This window comes from Oncorhynchus kisutch, linkage group LG2 (assembly GCF_002021735.2).
Source record: "Oncorhynchus kisutch isolate 150728-3 linkage group LG2, Okis_V2, whole genome shotgun sequence".
Taxonomy (NCBI): domain Eukaryota; kingdom Metazoa; phylum Chordata; class Actinopteri; order Salmoniformes; family Salmonidae; genus Oncorhynchus; species Oncorhynchus kisutch.
In genome coordinates this window covers 37,283,046-37,298,338 of record NC_034175.2, presented here as the reverse complement: position 1 = coordinate 37,298,338, position 15,293 = coordinate 37,283,046, and the positions used below count along the sequence as shown (strand labels likewise).

Here is a 15,293-nt window from a genome sequence, read left to right as displayed (position 1 = left end):
AGTATGGGGCTTTGGTGACAAAACGGATGGCACTGTGATAGACTGCATCCAATTTGTTAAGTGGAGTGTTGGAGGCTATTTTGTAAATGACATCGCCGAAGTCGGGGCTTCCTATTTTCGCAGAAAAGCATCCTTCACTCATGCTGATGGTCGGTTTTACGAGGGTATGCTTGGCAGCATGAGTGAAGGATGCTTTTCTGCGAAAATAGGAAGCCGATTCTAGATTTAATTTTGGATTAAATAAATATATTATTTTTGGTATTATTTTCATGCTGAAGATTCAAGAAAAACGTTGCATTTTTCAAAATATTCCACCTAATTCGCATTATTTTTGTAATACATTACACTTGACCGTTCTTGAATAAGTACCTTCATTTCTTTTAATTTTTCCTCTATTCACCTATTTTAGGTGAATAAACGTCACCCAAAATTCCATGACCGTCACCTCAATTACATGCAAAACTCCTCGCTTTGAACCTGCAGAACAGGTCTTAGTTACAATGCATTTTAAGAGCCTCACAATGCATTTATAACTGTCAGGGTTAAGTTAAGAAGTCCTTTTGAAATAGGCTCTATTTTCAACCTTTTAAGGAATAGTCAACTTTGTGTTAATGGATCACAAACACTGGCTTTAAATGCACCCCATTTCACAGAGAATGAGAACATTTAGTTTCAGTTCCCTTCACTAGAGGATCCATTTCACATGGCTCACAGTGCCGATATAGTCATACTTCCTCAAGACTCTTGACATTTATGACATCACTTTTTTAAACCACGGGTGCACAACTTAGGCCCTTGAGTTCCATAGTACAGATGGTTTTTGTTTCTCCCATGATGTTGGAAAGAGAGCCTACCCTCTATCCATCAATATGGTTTCTTCCTATTCCGTAAATGTCCCATTTGGCCCATGGGCCTCTTACCAACAGGAAGTAGTGGTCCTCAGGCTCTGCCCTCAGGTACTTGAAGATGACCTGCTCCATGAACCTCTCCATTAGGTCCCAGTCCTCCACGATGCCGTGACGGATCGGCCACTGGTGGGCGAGAGGTCAAAGGTCAGTCACACAGGCAAACACAAAGGCTAGTAAATTACTAAGTGACACCAAGTACACCAACATACACTTTAGTGCATGGTTGAATGAAACTTCAAGTACACCAACTTACATTTAGGACATGACCTAGTGACAAACCAGGTACACTGAACGAAAATATAAAACGCAACATGTAGTTGAGTTGGTTTCATGAGTTGAAATAAAAGATCTCAGAAATGTTTCATACGCACAAAAAGCTAATTTCTCAAAAATGTTGTGCACAAATTTGTTTACATCCCTGTTAGTGAGCATTTCTCCTTTGCAAAGATAAATCGTTCCACTTGATACATATTAAGAAGCTGATTAAAAACAGCATGATCATTACACAGGTGCAGTGTGCTGGGGACAATAAAAGGCCACTCTATAACGTGCAGTTGTTACAACGCCACCAATGTCTCAAGTTCAGTGAGCGTGCCATTGGCATGCTGACTGCAAAAATGTCCACCAGAGCTGTTGATAGAAAATGTAATGTTCATTTCTCTACCATAAGTCACCTCCAACGTTGTTTTAGAGAATCTGGCAGTATGTTCAACCAGCCTCAGAACTGCAGACCACGTGTATGGCATCGTGTGTGCCAGCGGTTTGCTGATGTGAACAGAGTGCCCCATGGTGGCAGTGGGGTTATGCATGGGCAGGCATAAGCTACGGACAACAAACACAATCGCATTTTATCTATGGCAATTTTAATGCACAGAGATACAGTGACGAGATCCTGAGGCCCACTGTTGTGCCATTCATCCATCGCCATCACCTCATGTTTCAGCATGATAATGCATGTCCCCATGTCTCAACGATCTGTATACAATTACTGGAGGCTGAAAATGTCTCAGTTCTTCCATGACCTGCATACTCACCAAACATGTCTCCCAATGAGCATGTTTGTGATGCTCTGGATCAACGTGTAGAACAGCGGGTTCCAGTTAACACCAATTATCCAGCAACTTCGCACAGCCATTGAAGAGGAGTGGGACAACATTCCACAGGCCACAATCAAAAGCCTGATCAACTCTTTGCGAAGGTGATCTGCCTCATGCAGAGTGACACATGGTGATCACACCAGATACGGACTGGTTTTCTGATTTTTATTGTTCAGCATACAATAACATACAATTTGTAGGCCTGCATGGCTTAGTGACACTAACATACATTCAGCACATGGCTTAGTGACTAGCTGTGACAGATGCAATATGGAAACTTCACGAGAGGCCTTGGAATAGGAATCTGTTAAACACACAGTATGTGAGTTATCACGACGCCTCGCAGGCCGCGTGACACGCCTCGCAGGCCGCGTGACACGCCTCGCAGGCCGCGTGACACGCCTCGCAGGCCGCGTGACACGCCTCGCAGGCCGCGTGACACGCCTCGCAGGCCGCGTGACACGCCTCGCAGGCCGCGTGACACGCCTCGCAGGCCGCGTGACACGCCTCGCAGGCCGCGTGACACGCCTCGCAGGCCGCGTGACACGCCTCGCAGGCCGCGTGACACGCCTCGCAGGCCGCGTGACACGCCTCGCAGGCCGCGTGACACGCCTCGCAGGCCGCGTGACACGCCTCGCAGGCCGCGTGACACGCCTCGCAGGCCGCGTGACACGCCTCGCAGGCCGCGTGACACGCCTCGCAGGCCGCGTGACACGCCTCGCAGGCCGCGTGACACGCCTCGCAGGCCGCGTGACACGCCTTACATGACAACTTCCAATTGGTGGGCTTGTGCATTGTATTGGTCAAATTACTTTTAGGCTGTCATGTTTTGCTGTCATGGTTGGCAATGGGCAGGTTTGTTTGTGGTTTATGTGAGCTTTGATATACTGTATTGGGTGGGCCTTTTCAAGTCAACAGGTTCGGTACCTTTGTGGCGTAATTGGGCTTGTCTATCCCCTCGTCGCCAATGAAGAAGTCCAGGTCGTCCACCCCCTTGACCGTCCTTGATCCAACCTTGGCTGACTCTTTGATTGCAATACCTGGGAGGGAGCATGTGAAAGAGAGCGAGAGAGCGCGAGAGAGACGTGCGACAAAGAGAGAGAGAGAGAATCGATTAGACTAAGGCTGTGTTTGATGAAAGAGCTTTGTTAGGGATACTATGTGTGTTCTCTAAAGAAGACACTAATTCAGTCAAACACCAAGTGCAAGAGTGAACTATGCCCTCACTGTTCACTATCCGGACTTGTATTCCCAACGCAAGGCCCCAAAGGGTTCCACTTTGAAACCGTGTTAGCTCTCTGCTTGACCAGCTTTAAAATTACTTTGGTCTAGGCAACACAACATTTAAAAAAACAAAATCACCACTGGCTGAGTTCAAGTTCAACAGTCAGGCCTACCCTCTTATGTGAGGCGAATCGTCTGGACAGATATACTCACATGATGGAACGATAAACTGTGGCTCTGTGTTCCCTGCATACCCCAGCTTTGTGTATCTGGAAGAGAGAGAAAAGGTAGCAACTTCATTAGATTTAACAGCCATGGTAGACTTAACACATGCTCACTGTGCACATTTATGTTGTATGGGTGCCAGTTTGTAAAAAATAAAATAAAAATATATATATTTGCAAGCCTAGACTATATTTTGGTTAGCTTCAATACAATCCCTGTTCTTCCATGGATCAGAGCCAACAACTGCAGCTCGACTCTGAATAGCCTACCCTTCGTTAGGAAGAGTGTAAAAGGGCATTTGGAATCAAAGCAGCTATTCATATATTTCCCAAAATACAACACGCGTATAAATCTTAGCATAGCGTCATCCTACAACTGGTTTGAGTGCCAGCAGTGTTGCATTTGAAGTTCACTTGCAGTAGGCTAAAGCCTTCCACAGATCGATAATGAAGCCTAGAGTGCTCAACCCAAAAATGTACAGAAACTGTCAAAATCATTCAAATGGGCATATTAGTTTGAAAGTTGCCAGTCTGCAGAAATCTCTGTGAAAACTTGGGATGGGCATTTAGGCTAACATGGCACAGACTTCCAGCACATACCTGGAAACCTATCGAATGGTCTTTTTTTGTGGTCAAAACAATTTCCCAAATTTTTCCCACGTATAGGCATAACCCTTGGAACATAACCTAGCTTAAATACTACATCAAATACTTAAATACTAGTACATTTCATGAGCCTTTCTATGATCCTTTGTGTAGTGGTGTTTTGCTAGGCACATGCTAGCCAGATGTCGGCGGCTGTGGCTCTGTTCTCCCGTCGTTTCCTGGACAGGGCCCGTGGGAATGATAGAGGACACTGTTGAAGAGTGCCAAAGCACAGTGTGCATCAAAGACTACAGTAGGCAAGTAACTCCTAGTCATAACAGTGCAGTCTTTCAGTTCATGTACTTAGGAGGCAGTAGCAGTCTCTAAAGTGCATGAATCAAACATAAGGACATAGCCTAGTTGATACACACACTAGCTAGAAATATGGTAGGGCTGTCCCCGACTAAAAAAATGTCTTAGTTGACCGAGAGTTGTACTGCTCTTTCGACCAATCGATAAAACACACACATGACTCAAGAAAGAACACGTGTTCACACTGTGTTCAAAACAATGACGGCGAGTTCCTGTGTGACTGGTGCACGTTGTCTCGCTCTCCTCTCTACAGCAGCGAAAAGGCATCACAGCACAGAAAATGTTTATTGCGCTGTCCGTGCTGAAGCTGCAACATCATTTACGCCATGTAGTTTGTTAATTGTTTCTGACTGAAAAGTTATGTTTACGAAATCCCTCATTTTTTGGGGAAAACAAATAGCCCATTCCCCCAACCCTTGCTCTCTTTACGTGAAAAATGTAAGCAGCGCATGCATGTGACCAATAGCGCCTGACCTATAACCTATCATAATCACATCAATAAATTGTTTAGAACAATTATAACTCCGAACAAGTGACAGCAGAATGGATGAGGCGGACGTGAAAAAGAAACTCGAAATGGTTACTCAGGAGGGAAAGGGGAAGTCATCTACGGAAGTTGTGGAAAAAGTACTGGAGATCAATAAATCCAACACACCTATAAAAGGATGGTATAGGAGGATTGTGTGTGCCAAACAGTTGCTGTTAGATTACAATTTCTCTTTTAATTTTTTTATGACAATTTCGAACAGTGTACACACTAAATAAGAATACCAGAGACTAAAAAATAAAAAATAAAAAAATAAAGTAGGGCTTGGCGGTATACCGTATTTTATGATATACCGGTATTGATGCAGGGACCGGTTTGGGTTTTTAATTTACCTTCTATAGCGTTATTTGAATGTTAGGTTTGTTAAATGTGATACGCCATGTCTAATGTCAATTTTTATAGTTGGAAACTTCGCTACCGGAGTCATCCCTCTCCGCTCTTTCTCGCCGTGCCACTTTCCACACAGACCTAGCCACACCCTGTCGCTCAAGGAGAGCATTTGATGTTCCTCAACCGCGAGACACTTGCGTTCAGTGTGCATGGTTAATGCAGCACATGCAACAATGTTGATGTCAACAATGCTGTTTTCACTTTGCTTCTTAATATGAACCCACTGGCGTTCTATAATGACACTATTAGTTTGTTTCTTACATCAGCAAACGAGCTAGTTTGTATTTTCTTAGCAAGTTGCCCTAAATCTTGTGAGACACTAATTGTTAGCTGCTAATACTAATATCTAGCTAATAAATGTACTGAGTAAGAGCAAACGTAGCTACCTAATACAGACTGATAATACAAGTGATTGTGTAGACTCACTGACATTTTCAAGCTCTCCCTGTCCGAGTCTGTAATACCAACATGTTTTAAACAGAACATCATAGTCCCTGTGCCCAAGAACACTAAGATAACCTGCCTAAATGACTACCGACTTGTAGCACTCACATCTATAGCCATGAAGTACCTTGAAAGGCTGGTCATGGCTCACATCAACACCATCATCCCAGAAACCCTAGACCCAAACCAATTTGCCACTCCAACAGATCCACAGATGATGCAATCTCCATTGCACCCCACACTGCAATTCGCCACCAGGACAAAAGGAACACCTATGTGAGAATGCTATTCACCGACTACAGCTCAGTGTACAACAACATAGTACCTTCAAAGCTCATCAGTAAGCTAAGGACCCTCGGACAAAACACATCCCTCTGCAACTGGATCCTGGACTTTGACAGGCCGCCCCCAGGTGGTAAGGGTAGGTAACAATACATCCACAACACTGATTCTCAACACAGGGGCCCCTCAGGGGTGCGTGCTCAGTTCCCTCCTGTACTCCCTGTTCACTCATGACTGCACAGCCAGGCACGACTCCAACACCATCATTAAATTTGATCACCAACAACGATGAGACAGCCTATAGGGAGGTCACGTGGTGCCAGGACAACAAGACTAAGGAGATGATTGTGGACTACAGGAAAAAGAGGACCGAGCATACTCCCATTCTCATCGATGGGGCTGCAGTGGAGCAGGTTGGGAGCTTCAAATTCTATGGTGCCCACATCACCAACAAACTAACATGGTCCAAGCACACCAAGACAGTCGTGAAGAGGGCACGACATACCTATTCTCACTCAGGAGACTGAAAAGATTTGGCATGGGTCCTCAGATCCTCAAAAGGTTCTACAGCTGCACCATCGAAAGAGCATCCTGGCTGGTTGCATCACTGCCTGGTATGGCAACTGCTCAGCCTCCGACCGCAAGGCACTACAGAGGGTAGTGCGAATGGCCCAGTACATCACTGGGGCCAAGCTTCCTGCCATCCAGGACCTCTATACCAGGCGGTGTCAGAGAAAGGCCCTAAAAATTGTCAAAGATTCCAGCCACCCTAGTCATAGACTGTGCTCTCTGCTACCACACGGCAAGCGGTACCGGAGCGCCAAGTCTAGGTCCAAGAGGTTTCTAAACAGCTTCTACCCCCAAGCCATAAGACTCCTTAACATCTATTCAAATGGCTACCCAGACTCTTTGCAGTGCCCCCCCCACACACACACTTGTCAAGAGAATATCCCTGATCATCTACTACCTCTGATCTGGAGGACTCACTAACAAATGCTTTGTTTGTAAATTATGTCTGTCTGAGTGTGCCCCTGGCTATCAGTAAATAAAAAGAAAATGGTGCCATCTGGTTTGCTTAATATAAGGAATTTGAAATGAGTTAGACTTTCACCTTTGATACTTAAGTACATTTTCTCAATTGCATTTACTTTTGATACTTAAGTATATTTAAAACCAAATACTTTTAGACTTTTACTCAAGTAGTATTTTACTGGGTGACTTTCGCTTTAGTCATTTTCTATTAAGGTATCTTTACTTTTACTAAAGTATGACAATTGGGTACTTTTTCCACCACTGCAATTGAGTGCAGGAAATGCAGAAATTATAAAAGTGCTGAAATTTGTTTTGGTTGAAGTTGAATTGAACAGTATAAAACAATCAGAATGGAAAAACTTTCTAGGTGATTTCAATGAGTCTATGTGTTGCCACCCTCGGATAACGCACTACTCATAAAGAAAACGTAGAACTTGTATTATTCAAAAACTAAAAATACTGTCAAATACATCATACCGTCCATAAAAAAGAATAAAAAAAGAATACTGCAATATATTTTTTCCATATCGCCCAGCCCTAATATAAAGCCTTTATTACAGCAGACTAGAAACAGTTGCATGCATTTGTGAATTGCGGTTTATTTATTGTTAAGGCAAATTATTCAAAATTCCCTTTGTCATTTCATTTGAAAACTAAAATGCTTGATTGCATTTCAAAGCATGAATGTCTCGTTTGCTGTGTGATGGCATGAAATAATGATACAGTAGCCTATTTACTGAAATACAGGCGTAAATAAATTAAGACTAAACAGGACGCGCTCTTAGGCCTACAGCTCGATGGATATACAAGGCTACTAAACAAAGCCTACTAATGACAACGACATTACATATTATTATAATGATGATCATAATAATTGTAATACAATAAGAAGGAGATCAAGAAAAGAGGGTATAGGAGCAAGAGCTGTGTGCATATTATGTGTGACAAAGAGGTGCTGTATTATCTTTCTGCCTGGTTGGAACAGTGTAAACACTAAATAAATAAGTAATACCACTCTGTTCTAACAAAACATTTTTGTAAAGCCTTTATTACAGCAGAGCAAAGATTAAAAACAGCCGAATCTGTGAAATTGCTTTGTCCGACATTTTACCGTTGCATGAGGCTTGGTGCACACAGAATCAGTAGGCTATTAAAAAAAAACACTCAAACAGAAAACAGAAGCAAGATCTGTCTAACTTCTGTAGATACTGTATATGTGGATGATTTATAAAGCCAGGTACATTTAACAGTTAGGCTATTGATTACAGACCTAATTAAGTTGGGGTTTCCTCTCTACTAAATTTGCTTAGACAATTAGGCTAAGGCATCATCTCTGCTGCTGCTGCCTCCGCTGCATTGTTCTCAATCCCAATATGCTGGTTAACTTTACTATTATGCACATAGCAACATAGGGAAAGGCACCAATTATACGACGCACTGTAAATTACATTTAAGAACCGAGGACAGCGACCCTATCCATCGAGGGAGAAAGTGCATTTGTAATAAAATTGATTTTAGTGTGCACCATTATTTTTACATTACATTTCAGTATCACATGTCTTAGAGTGATGGACTGTGCCATCCCTGTGGCCTCTGCAATGGATTAGTCCATTGAGACAGGTGCAAATCAGACAGATGTCTTGTGCACCAATAAAAAATATATATTTTGCGACTGCTCGATTAAAGAAATCTCGGTCGACCAACAGTCTATCGACCAAACAAATGACCAGTCGACTAAAATGTGGTCAGCTCTAGGATATAGCCTAGTCTAGTTGAGAAAATACCTTAAGGATTTAGCCTAGTTGAGACAATACCATAAGGATATAAGTCTAGCTTAGTTGACACTACAATAAGGATGAGACATTGTCTGAGGTGCTTTTCAATTCCATAGTTTCAATGAATAGGCTATAGCCTAGCTAGAAAGTAGGCTAGGCCTAGTTGCTTATAAAAGCCTAACTATGAGGGAAGAAGGAGAATTCTACTATGTGCACTTGGAAGACACAAAAACATAGGCTTCATTCCACTGAACAGCCCTAGCTTGTCTGGGGTAGCTACCTGCCTCAACAAGCCTGTTACACCACACTGGTGGTGTAGCAGTGGACACAACCACAAACAGAGGAGTGTTTCAATTCCAAATCAACCCCCTAGCCCAGGGTTCCCAACTGGGGGCCCACAGGCCGAATTTGGCCCACGGGTGTGGTTTTTTGGTGCCCCAAGTGTTCTGAGCAAATTAGTATTCTTATTTAGCGTTGTCATTGTTGGACATAAAATACTAAATTAAAAACACGAGGAAATCAGCTCCAAGTGATTTTAATTTTGGAAATCTTTACCCAACTATCCCAATGAAAAATATAGAGGCATGATCGTATACAAATGTAAGCAATGACTATGTTTTAGTCAAATATATCTGTTTGGGATTCTTGCGGTCAATTTGCATTGTACAAACTATTTGTAATTAAAAAGAAATCAGCCCAGGGCTGAATCTACTTGCTGATCCCTGCCCTAGCCCTTCGTCACTATATCTTAAAGGATTGGATAGGTGAGATAGGACAATGGACAGCCTACCTTCCTCTCGAACTCCCCCGCTCTATAGTGGGGATATTCTGACATACTGCTTACACCCAATCTTCTAAAAATCTAGGCCCACTTTCTATGAAAGAGAAGGAAGGTAGGGGATAGAGTTCAATTCGGGATTGGGCAGTGGGCCTGGACTGGGTAGCTCTCTCTGAAATGCTAACTAGGCCTATCCACTAGGCTACACTGTGAATCAAGGCCAAATGCAGGCTAAATTTAGACAATGATTAGGCCTAAATATATACGAAATAAAAACTGTTTGCTGTGGATGATAAGCAAAGGACGACTCCACCCTGGTCGCAGGTACTAGTCTCAGTTGCAAGCCTGGCCTGCAACACCTAGCCTACATATGAAGCATTTGTTTTGACCAAGAATGGACCCCTGCAAAAAATATATAATACACAGTGGCCTACATAAAATAGTGGCTCTTTCACATAGGCCCGAACACAACTTTTACAGAGGAGTGGACAAACTAGCCCTACAATAACAGTGAAATGGAACAGTTGAGCTCTAAGAATAGCATCCCACTTGTGCATGAGGTAAAAGGATGTGGAGTTCAGTTCACACATTTTGGCTATCTGAGCGTGACTCATGAGCTGTGTGGTGGTGTACTCGATTTGACTTCTGCTGGTTTGGTACTTTAGCATCTTGGCCTTCTCAGCATTTTCAAACATCTGCTTTACAAAGGAGTTAGCCTCATTCTCCATCCTCAGCTGGAGTTTCCTGTCCTCTTCCCCAGCGAGGACCAGATGCACTAGTCTAATAGCCCAAAGGGAGGGGGGAAGATAAGTGGAGAGGTATGCAGGGCAACATACGGAGTAACGAGTTCAAGTCTTTACATGCGAGTTCAAGTCTTTACATGCAAGTGCTGCAGCACAGTCGCATCTCAGTTAGGCAATAACTCTAACTATAGTATTAAACATAAATCCCTGTCATTTCAAATAATCTACATCTAGGCCAAGGTTATATCAAATGCATACATTGGATATTGCTCCTTAGATTAAATCATGTACATTGATAAACAATGAATAGGCCTAACAATGAACACAAGTAACAGATGCAGAGCATTGCACTAGCAATAATTATTCAAAGACTGAGGACCGAACAAAAACATTATTGTGTTACTGAATAAGATTCACCAAAGTGATTATTTGCTAAAACGAGGCAACTAAAATGTTGTGGTTTGCACAGTTTGATAATGAGGGATAAGCCTAAACCCAACTGTTCCTAATTCACTGGCTTTGAATACATCTTGGGACGGGCAATTAATATATTGGCATCCAAAAATATTGGGCATAAAGCAGAACTATGCACAATCAATGAAAAGCGTTGTAGAACTGTGAGGTCACCCTTGCTTCCCTTGCTTATTTACGAATTCGAATCAGTCTTTGTTATTCAGAAAAATAATTCATGTAGTTTCATTTGAGATATTTAAGGATCAGACTAGGGCTAAAGTGAAGAAATTAGAGAAGTTTGCTAATCAAAAAAACATGTTCAGATGCCGAAAACGACCATATATGGACTAAAAAGCGTGAATGAGGAAGTCGACAATATAGGAAGTCGCTCTGCGCATACTCAGAGTCGGGATGACTTGTAGTGAGCACTAAAATTACTTATGGACTGCATCGCTAGTAGCTACCATTAAATAGTACAAAAAAAACATGCAAAGCCCATTTATAAATGTCCACTCAAAGTAAGTCAAATATAAAACAGTTCTATTAGAACCCCAGCAATGGGGTTAGTATTTATTTTGTATTGAAAAAGCCTTTCCGACAGAAGAAACATTTTCTGATAAAGCAATTAGCAAGCTTATAGACATCTAGCTAACGCGTTAGCCAACTAGCGAACACAGCAAACCGCATAGTCAATTACAATGAAACAGTCGTGCAATAACGACCTAACAAAACAACTAAAACACATTTGTTTCGCAATGCATCGGCATGAACGGTTACATTGATTATATTTAGCAAGCTAACTAGCAACACACCCAGTTGCTGACAGCGATGGGCTCTGTATCGGTGACACCCAAAATCTCGATGCTCTGTATAGCTTACCCTGTACCACAGTCGACAACACACGCCGGTAATCGTCCTGCCATCTCGTGTACTTCTGGTAATCACAAATGTTTGTTTTGAATTGAAAGCAGTCTGTGTCGGGTGGAGGATCTTGCAAACCGTCCACAGGAGTACGGAATCCAGAACCCGCACAGTACAGTTTTTACTTCCGCACTCGGTCTTGGACAGGCAGGTCGTCACTAGGTAACACAGCCACAAAGTCAAAACCCCCGCCTCTTTCTATAATTTCTCAATTTAAAATATGATTTTAAACCTTAACCACACCGCCAACATTATGCCTAACCCTATGCTTTAAATAATAAAAAAAGCAAAAAAAAGTCATTAATATTTTCCGATATAGCCAATTTGTACTTTGTGGCTGCGTTATCTAGTGTAAACAGGCAGGGAGAGGCAAGATGGCTGACGCCGGGGAGCGCTTTAGCAATGTGGTGGTTCACAGTGGCCCCTGTGTTCGAAGGTAAAATAGAGACATACGTGTACATGCATATAAAATATGATTTGCACATGTCAAATATGAGTTTCACCTGTATTATCAGTTTTGTAGTCGCACACAACACTTGCAAGCACGTAAGTGATGTGTGAATAAATTACAACACTTGCAAACATAACTTGCTTGACACATTATGTGAATACATTGAATAAGATTTGCAAGCATGCCACTCAATTTGAGAATTAATGCAACTACTTTACTAAACTTGCAACTGGGGAGTCTTCATCTATGAATCAAAACTACATTTGCTCATGTCGAATCTGCTTGCTCCGAGTTTAGCGTCTAACCTCAGTTCTATTTTGTCCCAGACTTCTGCTGATGAAGTTTAGCCCAGGAAGTCACTGCATTGCCGCTGCATTGCTTAGGATTTTTTAGGCTGGGTATATGTAAACCACTTTGTGACTGTTGATCAGGGCTGTCCTGATTAACTTGAAACAACATTGTCATGCATTTATAATAAGAACAGTGAGTGTTGTGTTGGTTATATATCCGTATTTTACAAATGTGAACGTTTAGCCGATCAGGAGTGGACTTCATTTTAATAAAAATGATTCGCTAGGATGAAATCTACCACTTTTCGAATGAATACTCCTTGTCGGAACCACAACGTTTTCTATGTATTTATGATAAATATTCTCTTTTGTCAATAACAGCTTTTACACATCCTGGCAACATGCTTGACTGAAAAAAATATTGAAACGTGTCTTTAGACTATGGAGATTATGGAGGTGATGCTGTTGCCCATTTTTCTAGTAAAATATTCACTGTCCCCCCTACCTCTCAGGCTCATGTTTGCAGACTTCCTGATTAACCTGATCCTGTGGGTGGAGGGCTTCTTGGCAGCCATCCCCTTCAGCACGCTTGTGGCCATCTTGGCTTTGTGGTTTGGCATGTCTGGGCCCTTCACCTTTGTGGGTGCCTAGCCTACTTCGGCTTCAAAATGCCTGTGAGTTTAACCTATCAATCACGCTGTCTGTATGGAGAACTCTTTCAGGTCATCTTACATCATGTGCATTTCCCCCCTAAGGTTGCAATCTCTTTCAAACTGGCATAAATCAGAGAAAACATAGCATACTAAGAAGGGTTTGTCTTGATGTGTTTCTATGCTACTCTCTGCTCCAGGCACACAATTTATTTTTTTTATTTTTTTTACATACAGTACCAGTCAAAAGTTTGGACACCTACTAATTCAAAGGTTTTTCTTTAGTAAAAATAAACTCAGGAAAAAAAGAAACGTCCTCTCACTGTCAACTGTTTTTATTTTCAGCAAACTTAATGTGTACATATTTGTAGGAACATAACAAGATTCAATAAGTGAGACAAACTGAACAAGTTTCTGGAAATGGAATAATGTGTCCCTGAACAAAGGGGGGGTAAAAATCAAAAGTAACAGTCAGTATCTGGTGTGGCCACCAGCTGCATTAAATACTGCAGTGCATCTCATCCTCATGGACTGCACCAGATTTGCCAGTTCTTGCTGTGAGATGTTACCCCACTCTTCCACAAAGGCACCTGCAAGTTCCCAGACATTTCTGGGGGGAATGGCCCTAGCCCTCACCCTCTCATCCAACAGGTCCCAGATGTGCTCAATGGGATTGAGGTCGAAGCTCTTCGCTGGCCATGGCAGAACACTGACATTCATGTCTTACAGGAAATCACGCACAGAACGAGCAGTATGGCTGGTGACAATGTCATGCTGGAGGGTCATGGTGAGACAAAACCACGACTCGTCAGTGAAAAGCACTTCTTGCCAGTCCTGTCTGGTCCAACGACGGTGGGTTCGTGCCCATAGGCGACGTTGTTGCCGGTGATGTCTGGTGAGGACCTGCCTTACAACAGGCCTACAAGCCCTCAGTCCAGCCTTTCTCAGCCTATTGCGGACCGTTTGTGCACTGATGACAGATTGTGCATTCCTGGTGTAACTCGGGCAGTTGTTGTTGCCATCCTGTACCTGTCCCGCAGGTGTGATGTTCGGATGTACCGATCCTGTGCAGATGTTGTTACACTTGGTCTGCCACTGCAACACAGTACGGACATTGCAATTTATTGCCCTGGCCATATCTGCGGTCCTTAAGCCTCCTTGCAGCATGCCTAAGGCACGTTCACGAAGATGAGCAGGGACCCTGGGTATCTTTAATTTGGTATTTTTCAGTCAGTAGAAAGGCCTCCTTACTGTCCTAAGTTTTCATAACTGTGACCTTAATTGCCTACCGTCCGTAAGCTGTTAGTGTCTTAACGACCATTCCACAGGTGCATGTTAATTAATTGTTTATGGTTCATTGAACAAGCATGGGCAACTGTTTAAACTCTTTACAATGAAGATCTGTGAAGTTATTGTGATTTTTACAAATTATCTTTGAAAGACAGGGTCCTGAAAAAGGGACGTTTCTTTTTTTGCTGAGTTTATTTGGTTGAGATGCAAGGCCTGTTCTAGCTTGGTATGTCAGGAAATTGGAAATGTGAATTGGGCCAAGTCAGAGGTAATAAAACATTTAGTTTAATATCTCTTATGTTTAATATATTCAAATGAATTACACTACCGTTCAAAAGTTTGAGGTCACATAGAAATGTCCTAGTTTTTTAAAGAAAGGCACATTTGTTTTGTCCGTTAAAATAACATCAAATTGATCAAATGAAGTGTAGACATTATTCATGGCCTTCTAGGCAGAGTTGCAAAGAAAAGGCCATATCTCAGACTGACCAATAAAAATAAAATATTAAGATGGGCAAAAGAACACAGACACTGAACAGAGGACTCTGCCTAGAAAGCCAGCATCCTGGAGTCAGTCGCCTCTTCACTGTTGAAGTTGAGACTGGTGTTTTGCAGGTACTATTTAATGAAGCTGCCAGTTGAGGACTTGTCATTTTGTATTAGGTTCCCCATCAGCTAACACCATAATGCTAGCTAATCTTCCTGGGGTCCAACACCAATTAACAAAACATTACAAACAACCACAATCAAGACTTCAAACAATCAACAAGTATACAATACAGATAATTAAAATACCTGACAGGAAACACATTTAACATTCTTGTGAGGCGTCTGTTT

General features: G+C 42.4%; 1 protein-coding gene across 1 annotated transcript in view; it reads right to left on the bottom strand.

Annotated features, from left to right (window-relative positions):
- Window positions 1–11,950, bottom strand: part of LOC109865553 (actin-related protein 3-like) — a 33,337-nt gene extending 21,387 nt beyond the window's left edge. The window contains exons 1-4 of the mRNA XM_020453828.2: window positions 11,734–11,950; window positions 3,443–3,498; window positions 2,933–3,045; window positions 921–1,031 (exon numbers count right to left, since the gene is read on the bottom strand). Coding sequence (XP_020309417.1) covers window positions 921–1,031; window positions 2,933–3,045; window positions 3,443–3,498; window positions 11,734–11,777 — 324 coding nt within the window. The 5' untranslated portion in view covers window positions 11,778–11,950. The remainder of the gene's footprint in view (window positions 1–920; window positions 1,032–2,932; window positions 3,046–3,442; window positions 3,499–11,733) is intronic.
- Between the last annotated feature and the right edge of the window lie 3,343 nt (window positions 11,951–15,293).